The sequence below is a fragment of the Equus asinus genome, chromosome 17, assembly GCF_041296235.1.
Source record: "Equus asinus isolate D_3611 breed Donkey chromosome 17, EquAss-T2T_v2, whole genome shotgun sequence".
Taxonomy (NCBI): domain Eukaryota; kingdom Metazoa; phylum Chordata; class Mammalia; order Perissodactyla; family Equidae; genus Equus; species Equus asinus.
Window position 1 is genome coordinate 11,538,965 of NC_091806.1, and position 15,064 is coordinate 11,554,028.

Below are 15,064 nucleotides of genomic sequence, written 5' to 3' on the forward strand. Positions count from 1 at the left end.
GCACACATTTGCTCATATCTAAGACTCGTCATGACAGTAAAGCATAGAACACATCCTCCCTCTGCCACAGGTTCGGTTCTTCCCTCACACTGCAGTCACACTGGCAAGAAGCATGAGTTGTGCTGACAACAGTCTCAGCATCAAGTGACATAGCTGAGACTAGAAAATTAGCTTATATCCAATTGCAATACCAATAGGATCAAAGAAAAACAACGTATCAACTTTAATTCAAGCAATGTGTGTTTCATCTTGAGGACCAAATATCAGTTAGCCCATTTCATACATACATTTCCATCTTTCAGTTTAATAAACAGGGATGAGCAATTATCCACCAAGCTACCCACCTTCGGGTTTCCCCAAAAAAGAGCTCTATCCCAAACCCAGATAGCTTTGAACCTAAAAAAGATTCTAATGACCTTGGTCTCCAGAGACCAGAAGGGGAGGCCAATAAGGAACAGCTAAAATAAACAAAATGAACTGCTTCTCAGCTGATTGGCCAGCTGCTTAAAATATAAGGGGAGCAGCAGGAATAGCAACCTGCCCTCAGCAGGGATAACTATCTGACTCCTGAAGTGACAGCAAGTGTAAAGGTTGTCTACCATGTTAGTTCTACGCCAGACATCGCTGGTGGGCAGAGCACTCACCGGACCCGTTCCATCTCGCTAGCTGTCTTCACCACAGCAAAGGGCTCCCGTCGACTCCAATCCCAGAAGTGGATCTCATTGGCAGTGGCAATCAGCAAGAGCTGAGCCGTAGGGTGGAAAGCCAGAGAGGCGATGGCATTGTTGCTATCTGTGAACCAGCTTTCACTGCCACCCTATGAATGAACCAATCCCAAATAGTCTCAGGTTATAAGCCGTCAGCAGGCTAGGATGTCAATTTCACGAACCATCCATTTAAGGTAAAATGATTACTAGAAAGGGCTACTTTAAATATGTCTTCTGTAAAACAACGTAGAAAATCAGTGATCTGGCAGTATCACCAATTTATTAGAAAAATATTACTGTCAGCTCAGTTCTCCAAGTCATCTGCAATCCACAAGCAATGAGCATCCACACAGTTCTGTTTCTGAAGCTTGTGAAAACTCAAGCTTGGTGCATGACAGGATGCACAACAACCCACTACCTGATCACCATGACAAGGAGCAATATCACTGTGATGATCATGATCACAGTACAGTACAATCCTTGCTCTCAGACAACAGAAATCCATCCTGAACACGTCTTAGAGCCTCCTGTTGTATGTCAGAATGGGGAGATGGAAGAACAAAGAGATGTTCATCTTAGAATAGAGGACTATGGGCTAGACTTCCTATCAATTAAGCGGGCAATGACTACCACTCAGTCCGATGCAGTCCTAAGAACCTGGCTCGTCTCTCCTCCAGAGTTAAGAACCCAATGGGAAACAAGTCTCTGCATTAAGAATACCTAAGAAAAGGAAATACTTACATGTAAATCCCAAATCCTAACCTCCCCATCCAGGCAACCAGAAGCAATAAGGCCTGAGATGGTGGGATGAAAAGTGACACACCATGGAGTGCGGCGGTGTCCAATCAGAGAATGAACACACTTGCCAGTCTTCACCTCCGTAATATAGATATTATGATTCACGTGGGTGGAGGCCAAGAGAGTCCTAGGGAATCAAAGAGTAGGAAGTGAATGTGAAGCATGTGGGAGGGTAACAGACTTTATCAACTTTGGACAACAGAGAAAATTGATACTATTTCCCGTCCCAGCATGAAAAAAAACACACCTTAGAGTTACAAAGAACAGAAATATTCTGATCTTTAGAAGCTTTTGGCTTCTCCACACTGTCCCCAGATGACAAATAAATACTCCTTCAGAGAGTATTTTTTCCAGCTGGGAAAACTATCACGCCATTGGTGGCCTATATCACACAGGCAAAGGACTGTTATTGAGAAACTTTCCAAGTTTTGATCCTTGATGTTCATAGTTTCCTTTGCTTATTCCCATTATTTTTATGGTTAGCACTGCTCATCTACTTTCTATCCCTTTCTGATACACTGGCAAAGCTCTGTTCACACAATACTTCAAAGAGCAGTATCTGAAGGGATTTGACTTAGAAGATCAAGCTAGGCCGCATATACAGAAAGCAATGCTGTCACACGTCTTAGGTTAAGTTATAGAGAAGTACGAGGTACCTGTCTGGGCTGAAGGCCAATAAGAAGGTAGAGCGCGGACTATCCGGCAGTTCAACCCTCTGGGAAAAAGAAAAGTTAAAATACATTATTTATAAGCTATGGCTCACTCTATGTCAAAAGCACATGAACCATTCTACATTAGCATTCACAGTGTAAGCTTAAAAACTGGGGACTGTGATCAAGCTACAAACTGAGAGAGGTAAATCTAAATTACCTTTAGGAAAAATGTCTAGCTCTAAAGGAAAAAGATATTTTTAGCCCACAAATTCTTCCAAACTTGTAAAAAACTCCCTAAGTTAGATATATCAATTCTCCTACACAAAATAAATTACACCCCAACTCTATGTCATTAACTCATTCTAATGCTCCATTCTACTATCACCCATACAAATCATATGTCAAAAATATCCATTTTTCTTACCTTGCCCTCCCATTTCATCCATCGGGTTTTATCTTCCACCAGCTCCTGCAGAAGCCGCTGAGCTCCGAAGGCTCGAGTGCCCCGTTCTCGCCCCCAGAGTATCCGCACAGCATTCTTCTCTGGAACGACCTTCATGGCGCTCAGTAGCCACTGTCACACCAGGCACAGGAAGAGAAGGAGCAAGCAACAGCTCCACACGCTGAAGCAGCTAAAAGGAGGCCATTCAGGTCCTTGTCAGTTGTCTTCATGGAAACCTAAGGTATGGATATTAATGTCAAAGGACCACCAGAGAAGCTGCCCACGGCAGATGCAAGTCTAGCTCAAAGAGGAAAGTATTCTTTTCACATTTAAAGACACTTTCTCAGAAAAGACCCTTCTCCCAGGACTCTTCTTCCAAAAATATTTCATCCTTAAATTCCTCTCATATCCTCCATAGCTCAGCCTCATATCTAAAGAACAGACAATTCTCGAAAGCAGTTATTCTGTTATTATTTTTATCAGGCAGGAAGAACTTCTGCTACTAATAAAAAGGTCTAAAAACCTGTCAAAATAAAACACAACACCACACCTGCCCTCCCACTCCGTGCCCCGCCGCTTGCCTAGTTGCTGGCACCCCTCCTAGTCACCTGGGCAGCCTCCAAACTACACGACAGGTAACTGAGTTTAAAAGGCTATTACCTGAGGTATGGTTCTGAAGTAGCAGCTTCAACTCTATCCACTGCCCAAAAGCAAGGACGTAAGGACTACTGTGGGGTACCTTTCTCGCTCTCTTATTCTCTTCTCCACTAACATCCCAAAGTAGAGGATGGAGGAGGAAAGAGAAGAAGAAAACTTCAGTTCCTTTTTCTCACCCACCACAACCCTGAAGGGGCATAAAGCTATCAAAAAAGAAAGAAAAATTCTACTAAAATGTCAACTAGCAGCAAAATACACATGCATGCTACAATTGAAGAATGTGGCTCCTCTATACAATGGAGTATGCAGCCCAATAAAATGGCGTTTCAAAAGAATACGTATGTAAATATTATTCCTTGCAGCACTGTTTCCTCAACTCTATTCGGAAAAGTTTCAAATATACAAAAAAGCTGAAAAGACAGAATAAACACACACTATTCACCACTTAGACTCAAGCAGTGTTAATAATTTGTCAAATTTGCTTTATCTAGCTCCATGGATAGGGATATAGCTATACATGGGTTGTTTTTAATCCTTCTTCTGGACCATTTCAGCAGGCATCAAGACACTGAAACCCTCTATACCTCACTGTGCATCTCCTAGAAATAAGGACATTTGGCTTCATATCCATAATTCCATTATCATACCAATTATCTCTAATATTCAGTCCTCATCCAAATGTCCCCAACTGTCCAGAAAAGGTCTTTAGGGGGCCAGACCGGTGGCCGAATGGTTAAGTTTGCGCGCTCCACTTCGGCAACCCAGGGTTTGGATCCTGGGCGTGGACATGGCACTGCTCATTAGGCCATGTTGAGGTGGCGTCCCACGTGCCACAACTAGAGTATGCAACTGTGTACTGGGGGGATGTGGGGAGAAAAAAGCAGTGAAAAAAAAAGAAGATTGGCAACAGTTGGTAGCTCAGGTGCCAATCTTTAAAAAAAAAAAATTCTTTAATAGTTGGCTTTTAAAAAAAAAAATCCAGAATCTAATCAAGACTAAGCGACGAATGAGGATGTTATGTCTCTTTAGTCTCTTTTATTCTAGAATGGCCTCCAAGTCTTCTTTTGATTGGTTTTATGTTTGTTTGTTTATTTATTTACAACACAAGCTTCTTAAAAAGACCAGGACAGCTGACTTACAGAATGTCTTACATCCTAGTTTTGCCTGATTGTTCCTTCACAGTGCCATTTAGTTTGCCTCTCCATCCCTTATATTTCCTGTAAAAAAGGCTAGGTCTAAGAGACTGATGAGATTTAGGCTAAGCGTTGTCGGCTAGGATGCTTCACAGGTTATGCTATCTATGTATTTCATGATGCAGCATATCAGGCAGCATATGTGCTCAGACTGTCCCGCTTAGTGGCACTTGGTAAATTATCTGACCACTTGGCAAAATATGATCACTTGGTTGAGTGTGTAACAGCCAGAGCTCTTTTTAGAAAGGTCTACTCCACCTTTACAATTAGCAATCTGTGGCTAACATTTGGCACCATGTGAATATCCTGTTCGTCCTCAACCTTTTGCTTAACCGTTTAGCAGTCATCGATGATTCCTTCTTAAATTATTTCATTTGGGGGCTGAAAAATATGATGTTCTAATTCCATCATTATTTCTACATTTTTTTTTAAGGAAGATCAGCCCTGAGCTAACATCTGCTGCCAATCCTCCTCTTTTTGCTGAGGAAGACTGGCCCTGAGCTAACATCTTCCTCTACTTTATATGTGGGACGCCTATCACAGCATGGCTTGCTGAGTGGTGCCATGTCTGCACCCGGGATCCGAACCAGCAAACCCTGGGCCGTCAAAGCAGAACATGCGAACTTAACCGCTGCGCCACCAGCCAGCCCCTATTTCTATATTTTTTACCTGGGATTCTTCTGGGAAAAAAACTTCCCCGTACTAACTGAAGCAGGGTAAATGCTTAATTTTTTCCCCTTTAATTATGACTTCTGTCTTGTTGTTTGTAATAGAAAAACCTGGGGACAACAAAAATGTCTCTCTGAAGGGGACTAGAGGACTAATTTACAGAAAGGAAGATTCTCTGGGTACTGATAACAAGAGATCTCCAAGATACCTTGTTAAGAGCGGGGAAAAGCAAAGCACAGAACAATATATATAGTAATGCTACCTCTTGAATAAGAGGAGAAATTAATAGTCACTTATTAGGGACTGAAGGGACAAGGTGAATGGAGACAAAGATGAAAGCGAGCCTTCTCAATGTTTTTGTTTTATGTCATTTTTACCTATTCAACATTTATTTTTAAAAATTTAATGACGTGAAAATACATGTTAAGTGAAAAAAGCAGAATACAAAATTACACACACAGCATGATCTCAATTTTGTTTAAAAAAATCTTGGAGAATAATGGCACAAAAGAAATATAAAAAATAATAACCATGGTTGTTTTGGGGTGGTGGGATTATACGTAATTTAATAATTAGAAAAGGCAGTGTTCTTTTCACTTTTTAAATTTAAATGCTTATTTCAAAACGTCAAACAACAATTGTCTCTTTACATTTCACGAAGGTTGCAATCTAAAAAGTACACAACTAGTGTATCCAAATATAGACAGAAGGAAAAATATTTATAGCATGTGCTGAAAGGAGTTTTCTTCCTGGAATATTAATATGCAAAAAGTTAGAAAGATTCTACAGAAAGACAGCTCCAAGTTCCTTGTCACATACAGCAGAAAGTTCCCTAAGGAGGGACAAAGGAACGAACTCTAGCCTCTACCCCCATGGTATAGCTCTCATGCCTCATTAGTGCATGATATAAATATGTACACACTGAAAATGTCAACATGCTGCAGGCCAACCTCCTGAATAAACTACGGATGAACTAACTGGAAGGAAATAATCTCCTTGGCGACCCTGACAACTCATGGTTTAGCACCAAAAGTCTGGAAGTGAAACTGCCACACAGCTGAATGTGTGCAAGGTGCCAGAAATAGAGTTCCCATTAGTTCACCTTAACCCTTTACTGAGTCTGTAATTTTTTTTGAGCCTATAATTCTTTTACCTAATATAGAAAAGCTCAGAAGAAATGAGTTTTGAGGCTCCCTTACCCTAACAGTGCAACATAAAAGTACTTTCAAAGAAATATATTTGAACCATTTATAACCTAAAATGTGGTAAAAACAGCAGCAGTCCAATCCCTTAAAAAAAATCTGACCTTCTGATCTTGTATAACTCAAGAGGAAGAAGAAAATACAGGTCAGAAACATCGCACAATTTAGAAAACTGGGATGCAACTTCAAGTTCCTACAGAGATCAAAAGGAAAAGGGAAGAGCTGCTACAAAGACCACTGATCAAGAAAACTAAAAAACTAAAGCTCAGGACTACCAGAGAGCTTGTCTATCAACTCCCAGGGACCCAAACACACTAAAAGTTCAAACCAGAGAAAGTCTGACTGATGGCAACAAGTCAAAGGGACTCAAACAATTGCACAGTCTCTCTTTTGTCTGAAGAAAAATATTTGCTCTGTTCCTTTAAAAGGATAAGAACTTCTCTCCTGAAAGACTCCTTACAGCCACCTGAGAAGAGATTTTTACTTTGCTCTCTATAAAGAACAAAAGGCACTAAAGCAACTGAAGTCAGACAGGCCTGTCGCGAGGAGGAAGTGCCAGTCAAGTGTGTTTTTCATTCCTCTTTCTAAATAGGAGGAAGAAACAAGTTTCCCAATCTGTCCCTTAAACCAGACTGGGACAAAGGGTGCCAGGAAGAGGCTTTGTGATGCCTTTACACAGTCCCCAGAATCAATTCTGAATCACCAAAAGCTTTATGCAAGTAGAACCAAAAGGAGGCAACTGGGATGCGTACATAACACAAATGCCAAGATTCTACCCCATTCCCACCCCCAACTTCCACATAACATGACTGAGCACTCTAAAAAGATGGGAAGATAAACCACCTTTCAAGATTTTCTGCGCTTAATTCTAAGACATAATTATACTTAACGACTACTAATAGAAATCGCCTAGAGAGTATGCCACAACCAGGTGGGAACTCAAAGTTAGAGTTCCGGGGTCCCTTGCAATTTGATCATCTGATGTCAGCATTTACTCCACATTCCAGCTATTTGACTTGGGGCAAGTTACTTAACCTCTCCGAGACTCAGCTCCCTCCTTGTAAAACAGGAATCGCACTATCTGCTTCATCGGGTTGCTGCGAGGCTCCAGTAAGAAAAGAGTGGTGGAGAGTTACTGTTGTCATTAGCACTCAATCCTCTCTGGGGCTCACTCTGGTTTCCCTCACCAAACAATACGGCCAGTAAAACCCCAGAGACCCAAGATGGCACAACTCCTAAGAGGAGCAGATTTCTAAGAAACACTTCAAAGCTGTTACCAGACAACAAAGTAAACAGCATTCAGGAAAATAAAGGAGATTTGTGTAGCAAAAATAATTAATGAGATTTGGCAAAAATAAATTAAATAAGTAAAGTGAATTAAAAAACAGAATGAACAACTTTAAGCTCTATCTGCAGCCTGGCTGATAATTCAGACCCTCAGCCTCCCTTCCAACAGCATTCAGAGCGGTGAATCAGAGAACTATCGGAAGACCTGGAAGGCACTGTTCAAACGGAATCCAACCACCTCGTTTACCTGAGGAGCTGCATCCCTCCACTGTGCCCATGCAGGCGAAGTCCAGGAGTCAGACCATTTCTGTCATACCAGCATACATTCCACAACACACAGGATTCAACCCCAGGTTAACTCTTTAAAAGAAAAAAAGATCCTTTACATACTAAATCTAGGATCACTTGCATATGTAAAGTTCTCACAACAACTGGAAAATTAACTGAAAAATGTCAGACTATTAATGGGAGGCCTAAAAGTGACCCAGTACCCTTTAGAAACTCCATGTGGGTGGAAACACACAGGGCTTTCTACAATTGGCGGCTTTGTTTTCATCAACAGGACTTTCTACAAGGCATTTCAGGACACTTCAAATGACACCATCTAGGATCCAAGTGCCAAACGTGAGCACCACAGCCAGCAACATTACCTGCCTCCACACAGCTCTTGCCTGACACCTAGACAAGACTGAACTTAGACGGGGGCAGGGAATTTGGGGCAAAGCATCACAAATCTAGAAGTGTAAACAGCTAACACAATCGGAAGGCAAACACACCTGCAAGCAGAACAACTTCAACCACTACCTGAACTGTGTACCTACCGCGTGCAGACAACTAAAGGACAGCCTAGGATGTGCTAACTGTGGTTAAATCTAGATAGAGAAATGTTAAGTAGTGTTTATTTTATTTTTTAGCCATAATTTCTAAGTAAGAGATAGTATAGTATAGTGGTATATGGGCCCTGAAATCAGACTGGCTGCTTTAATCCCAGCTTTGTCGTTTTCTTGGTATATGAAGGTTTCTTGGAATGGTTACTTAACCTCCTCATACTTCAGTTTCTTCATCTGTACAATGTGACTACTGATAGTACGTATATGATAAGACTACCATGAGAATCAAAAGATTTACCATATGAAAAGTGCTCACTATTATATAATTCCAATGTTTATACTAGAATAATAATTTCATTCTGTAATAAAGAATTAAAATTAAAATGGCAATAAGAAAAATAAACTTTTGGGGGCCACAAAGTCCTGTAAACAATCAGGCAAATTAATTTAAGACAAATTCTAGGCAAAATGAGACTGTCCACTGCAGAGTTCTCCACACCCTTTCATATAAAAGGACTTACCACTGTCACCTTTTTTAAAAAAAAAAAAAACCATGAGATAATGGTTAAAATAATAACAACTAACACTTTCACAGTGCTTTTCGTGCTCCAGGCACTGTTCTTAGCACTTTACATAAAGTAACTCATTTCTAGTCCTCACAGCACCCCCATCAGGTGCATGAGGTCCCAGGAGAACAAACCACACTGTCGGTGGTGGATTCAGGATTCAAACCCAGGCAGTCTGGCTCCACAGTCTAGATACTTAATTACTGCAGAAAACTCCCTGACGCCTGAGATAAAACCTCCTATCCTATTTCATGTGTTAGGCCCTCCATCAATGTTCACTACCTTACAGGATCAACTGGAAATCTGCTGGCTTTCTATTTTGAATGTTCATTTCCTCAAAGGTGAAGAAACTAAAGAACGATGCAGAGGAAAAACAAAAAAAAAATTCTCAATCTTTCCTTTACAGTAATTCATTTACACAGTTTTTGAGAGAAAACGGGACTTCAAAACCTTTGACCACAAATAACTCTTGAGTTTGATAAAGTGCCAAATGAGCCTCTATCATGAAATTCGGCTACTATGAATTTACCCTACAAAACTACGAACTCCATCAAAATAAGAAAAATTACCTATCAGGAAATAGAGATGTCACAGTAAATTTACTTTGTCAACCATGATAGAACATAAATCTTAAAAAATATAATCAATCAACTCATGACTGGATAAAGAAGATATGGTATATATACACAAGGGACTACTCAGCCATAAAAAAGGATAAAATTGTCCCACTCACAACATGGATGGACCTTGAGGTATTATGGTAAGCAAAATAAGTCAGATAGAGAAAGACGAAATATGTATGATTCCACTCACATCCAGGAGATAAACAAACACATGGACAAAGAGAAGAGATTAGTGGTTACCGGGGAAAGGGGGCTGGCAGGTGGGCACAAAGGGTGAAGTGGCGCACCTATAATATGACTGACAAATAATAATGTACGACTGAAATTTCACAAGGTCGTAAACTATCATAACCTCAATAAAGAAATATATATATATAATCAATAGAGGATGTGATCGTGCATACTCTGTCAAACCTGTGCATACCCTTTTGTCAAACATGAAATATGACATAAACACACTTGAGTCTTCTTATGGTTTCAGGCCAACCCGTTCTCATCCACATGGCAGACACAAGTGCTAGTGACCTCCCTGCACTGCCAGAGTTGGTCCCAAATCAAGATTCTCTATAACTAACTTAGCTTACCTGCCTGGGCTAGATTCTCTGCAAAGACAGCTGCCACCAATTCCTTCCTATCCTACTCCCATGCTGCTCTACCCATCAAGAGATGAGAATGGGGGCCGGCCCGGTGGTGCAGCGGTTAAACGCGCACATTCCACTTCGGTGGCCCAGGGTTTGCCGGTTCGGATCCCAGGTGCAGACATGGCACTGCTTGGCACACCATGCCGTGGCAGGCATCCCACATACAAAATAGAGGAAGATAGGCACAGATGTTAGCTCAGAGCCAGTCTTCCTCAGCAAAAAGAGAAGGACTGGCAGCAGTTAGCTCAGGGCTAATCTTCCTCAAAAAAAAAAAAAGACAAAACCTCAAAAAAAAAAAAAAGAGATGAGAATGTATTTCTCTCCCCTTGTATGACTTGTTCTGACCATTGAATGTGGCAGAAGTGATGATGTGCCAGTTCCAGGCCTGGCAGTTTCCACTTTCACTCTTGGAAGCCAACCGCCAAGCTGCAAGGAAATTCAGGATGTCCTGTTGGAGAGAGTGACCCGGTAGAGAAGCCCTGGATGATAAGACACCACTTGGAGAGAGAGAGGCCAGGGAAGACTATCAGTGAACCAGACCAATGAGTTGAAATCCTACTGAACCCTCTAACCCAGCCCAGCCACCAGCTGAAAGCAGACAAATGAGTGACCCCAAGTGATGCAACACAGAGCAGAAGAACCATTCAGATGAGCCCTGCCCAAATTCCTAACCCAGGAATTCAGGATAGGATATGTTCTGAGAGATATGTCGTTAGGCGATTTTGTCACTGTGTGAACATCAGTGTGTACTTACACAAACCTAGATGGTAGAGCCTACTACACACTTAGACCATATGGTACTTCTCTTAGGGGACCACTGTCCTATGTGTGGTCCTTTGTTGACCGAAATGTTGTTATGCAGCTCATGATGGTACATATTTGATCTTCTTCACCATTCCAGGCAAAAAGCTCCTAAACCCCTTGGAATTTCCTGAGGGGCAGCAGTGTCTTTTGTCATTCATAAGAAGCCCCCTTCTAGCTTATGCTAACGAGGTGACTTGTGGTGGGGTCCCTGATAGCCCCAGGATGGGGCTGGTCACCAGAAAGACCAAGTGATTAGAGTATTGGCACTTTCAGCCTCCAGCCTCTGGGAAGGGGAAGGGAGTTAGGGAGGCCTGCAGATTTAGCTCTAGAAAAACTCTTGAACAACAAGATTTGATGAACTTTCAAGTTGGTGAACACATCCACCTACCGGGAGGGTGACGCACCCCAGTTCCATGGGGACAGAAGTTCCTGCGCTTGGGACCCTTTTGGATCTTGCCCTATGTACCTCTTCATCTGGCTGTTCATCTGCATCCTTTACAAAAAACTGGTAAATGAGGGGCCAGCCCGGTGGTGCAGCGGTTAAGTTCATATGTTCTGCTTCTCGGCGGCCCAGGGTTCGCCAGTTAGGATCCCGGGTGCAGATGTGGCACCGCTTGGCAAGCCATGCTGTGGTAGGCGTCCCACATATAAAGTAGAGGAAGATGGGCACAGATGTTAACTCAGGGCTAATCTTCCTCAAAAAAAAAAAACTGGAAAACGTAAGTAAATGTTTTAGTTCTGTGAGCCGCTCTCAAGTAATTCGAGCAAATTACTTGAATCCAAGGAGAGGGTCACAGGAACTTCCATCTACAGCCAGTCAATCAGAAGCACAGGTGACAACCTGGACTTGCAATTGGCATCGAAAGTTGGGGAGGGGGTGCAGTTTTGTGGAGCCGAGCCCTTAAACCGGTGGGATCTGACACTATCTCCAGGTAGAGAGTGTGAGAACTGAGTTAAATTGTAGGACACTCAGTCAGTGTGCTGAGAACTGGAGAAATGCTTGGTGGTGCTGGAAAAAACACATACTAGAGGTGGTTTGTGTACAGCAACAGATAACTAAACCACTATCCACCTAATAGCCAGTGTAGTTCCCTGTTGGGACTCTTTCTTCCTTACTAGACTACAGGCTCTGAGGACAAAACCATGTCGGTCATAGGCCCAGTACCTAGCACAGTGCCTAGCACAGAACAGAACGAATATGTGTTTGTATTTATATCCAGTTGTGAGGAAAACCCAAAACAAACCCCAAACTCTCATAACAGCAACATCTAGATGAAAAAAAAAATGTGGTCAGTTATGGGGTGGTGCTGATAAGTTCCAGTTCCACAAGTCAAATATCACTGAAAAGAGAAAACTCTGTTCCATTCTCAACCAGTCATTTCATTATGCACATGTCATTAATCACGACAAGGCCAGGCAACAGAGCATGTCCAGGGCAAAGGCATCCCCACCACTACCACAGGGGGAAAAAACCTAAAAACTTACATACCTTAGCAATGGAAGCAACACTTTTTTATCCTCATGTTTGAAACCCAGCATATTTCGAACAAAGTAAAGAGGCAGGGATGGGAATATGGGATATTATATCTTTCAAGCTTGAGAGTACAGATATAAAAGAGATGTGATTTAATGAGTAAAGATAAGATTAAGAGGTAAGAAGCTTCAATGACTGACTTTTACCACTGAGTTGTTATATAATCTTGGACAAATCACACTCCTGCTGAACTTCAGCTTTTCCTCCACCTATAAACTGAAAGTAATAACACCCTCTTTCCACCTTAAGGGGATAATGTCCTTGGAGCATCTTAAAAGAAATGGGTTACAAAAAACTCAAGGCAGGATTACTACTTTTCGAAGTAAAAGCCAAGTTAGGAACCAACAATAACCAGAGTACACAACTAATGGAGTTCACACAAGGAGGTCTGGCACATACCAATCTGAGGGCAAAGGAGATGACAGTGGCTGTGAAGCAGAATCAGAGAGTACCTCTAATTAATCACCTGACAAACTGAAGGAAATAATTTTATAGAATCAAAACCAATAGAATTAAAATTATACACAGTCTTGAGCCAGCCCTAAAGGTTAAATGTCAACACACTCTGCTTCGGTGGCCTGGGTTCAGTTCCCAGGCGGAACCACACCACTCGTCTGTCAGCAGCCATGTTGTGGCAGCAGCTCACACAGAAGAACCAGAAAGATTTACAACTAGAATACGCAACTACGTACTGGGGCTTTGGGGAGGGGAGAAAAAAAATTATACACACTTGCTTTACAAGAAGCCAGAAACCCAGAAAGAAAATGCTAATGGACAGCACCTGCACCTCTATCTCAGCTACAGTGTTGATGTTCAGACTACAAATACTCTAAAACACACTGGTCTCCATCTAGAAAGTCAGGCTAAGCAGCAACAACGAATCAAGCACCTGGTACAAAGGATGTCAGCACAAATTTACCAAGAGACAAGCAAGCAATGTAATCTCTTTTTTGTTCTCATATCCATCTCCCCCAGGTTCTTCATATACAAACTCAGAATAAGGCAGACATCTACTGGGTATAGGCTAACAACTTTACAAAACACTTTGAAGACACAAAACTAAATAAATTCTAATTACGCGTAGTATAATAAAGGGGAGGGGAAAGCTCCAGCTTTTCTGCTGCAGATTTTGCTTACCAGGGCTTCCTAAAGTAACTCACAACGATGTAACCTAACGTCTGAGACACAGGCAAGTTTGTGCTCAAAAACAAGGTGCGATCAGCACCGGAAATAGAGAGCCAGAAGTCCCAAATTTGAGACTGACAATCTTCCTTACTCCCTCTTCCCCCAGAAGGATGAAGAAAAAGAAATGAAGTTTTATCTGCAAACTACTCTGGGGGAAACTGTGCACTGAGAACAAAAGAATCTCCAAAAACGCAAAAGGAAGAACAAGGAGGAAACCACTGAACCAAGAAGAAAGTGAAGCTCAGTTTTTAAGTCTCAAGCTATCATCAGAATCAAGAAGACCAGGAGGGCTACCCTTAAGTGCACAAAAATGGCAAGAGATTTTCTATTAGCAAGCAAAGAAAAAAAAGAGTCACTTTTGATGGAAGCAATTTCACAGAGGCACAAACAGCTTAACCCCAGAAATGGGAACTGACCCCAGATGCCTCAGGCAAACAGGCCTAACAACTCTGGCAACAACATACCTTTCATCCACCAACATTAGGAGGCAGAAATAGAGCAGATTTCAAATCACGAAGGATTCTATCTTTCTGTTTTCTGTTTTCTTTGGGAAATGGGCAGTCCCACTCTCCTTCCTGGAGCACCACAATGCCCCCAACAGTTCCTGGAAACCCCTCGAGCCACAGCGACAGCACTGTAAAAAGTTTTGATAACATGAACCCAGGAGTCCTCACAAGCCCCAGGACAGATGAGATCACTCGTCAGACAAATAAGAAAAATAAAACCTGGAAGACGTTAAGAAATTCCTCTAGGTTTGCAGGATGAGTCAGTAGCCAAAGCAGGATTTGAATTCAGGCTTTTCCTTCAGATCCTATCAGAGCCTGACGCCCGGGCCTTGGCTCAGCAGATACTGCGCTCAGTGTTCTCCAGTGTTAGAGTCAGCCCAGGTCAGGTTCTTGGCTCACTAGGACAGGGAAAGGAAAAATTTCCCTCAGGCTTCAGAAAAAGGAGAAGTCAAATTATTAAATGCAGAGCTCTTATGCTAAAAGGTCCAGATGCCCCTCCAGCTTGCCAATCACACTTCTCAGCCAATCAAAATAAGGCACTCGATTTAAGAACCAAGTCGTTTCAAGCTGCGTAGAAGCTGATTCCATTTCCCCAACTTTCCAAACAAAAAACACTTAAGGGGAGGGGGAGGATGCAAAAGTAATGACAGACAGCCAACAAACGTTTATTTAACATCTACTACAAACTCAGCACTATTCTAGGCACTGGGGATACCACCGTGCATAAGAACATTCCTGCCCTCAAGAAGCTTATGTGGGGGCTGGCC

General features: G+C 42.0%; 1 protein-coding gene across 16 annotated transcripts in view; it reads right to left on the minus strand.

Moving 5' to 3' along the window:
* Positions 1–15,064, minus strand: part of AMBRA1 (autophagy and beclin 1 regulator 1) — a 159,467-nt gene that overhangs the window by 127,699 nt on the left and 16,704 nt on the right. For 13 of the 16 annotated variants that reach the window (XM_070487602.1, XM_070487603.1, XM_014861278.3 and 10 more), the window contains exons 2-5: positions 2,583–2,836; positions 2,162–2,220; positions 1,449–1,632; positions 645–817 (exon numbers count right to left, since the gene is read on the minus strand). In XM_070487602.1, the coding sequence (XP_070343703.1) occupies positions 645–817; positions 1,449–1,632; positions 2,162–2,220; positions 2,583–2,717 (551 nt within the window). In that variant the 5' untranslated portion in view covers positions 2,718–2,836. Of the gene's footprint in view, positions 1–644; positions 818–1,448; positions 1,633–2,161; positions 2,221–2,582; positions 2,837–7,855; positions 7,969–14,255; positions 14,411–14,516; positions 14,696–15,064 lie in introns of those variants that run through there. The other 3 variants (XM_014861281.3, XM_044750630.2, XM_070487600.1) reach the window with 3 other exon arrangements.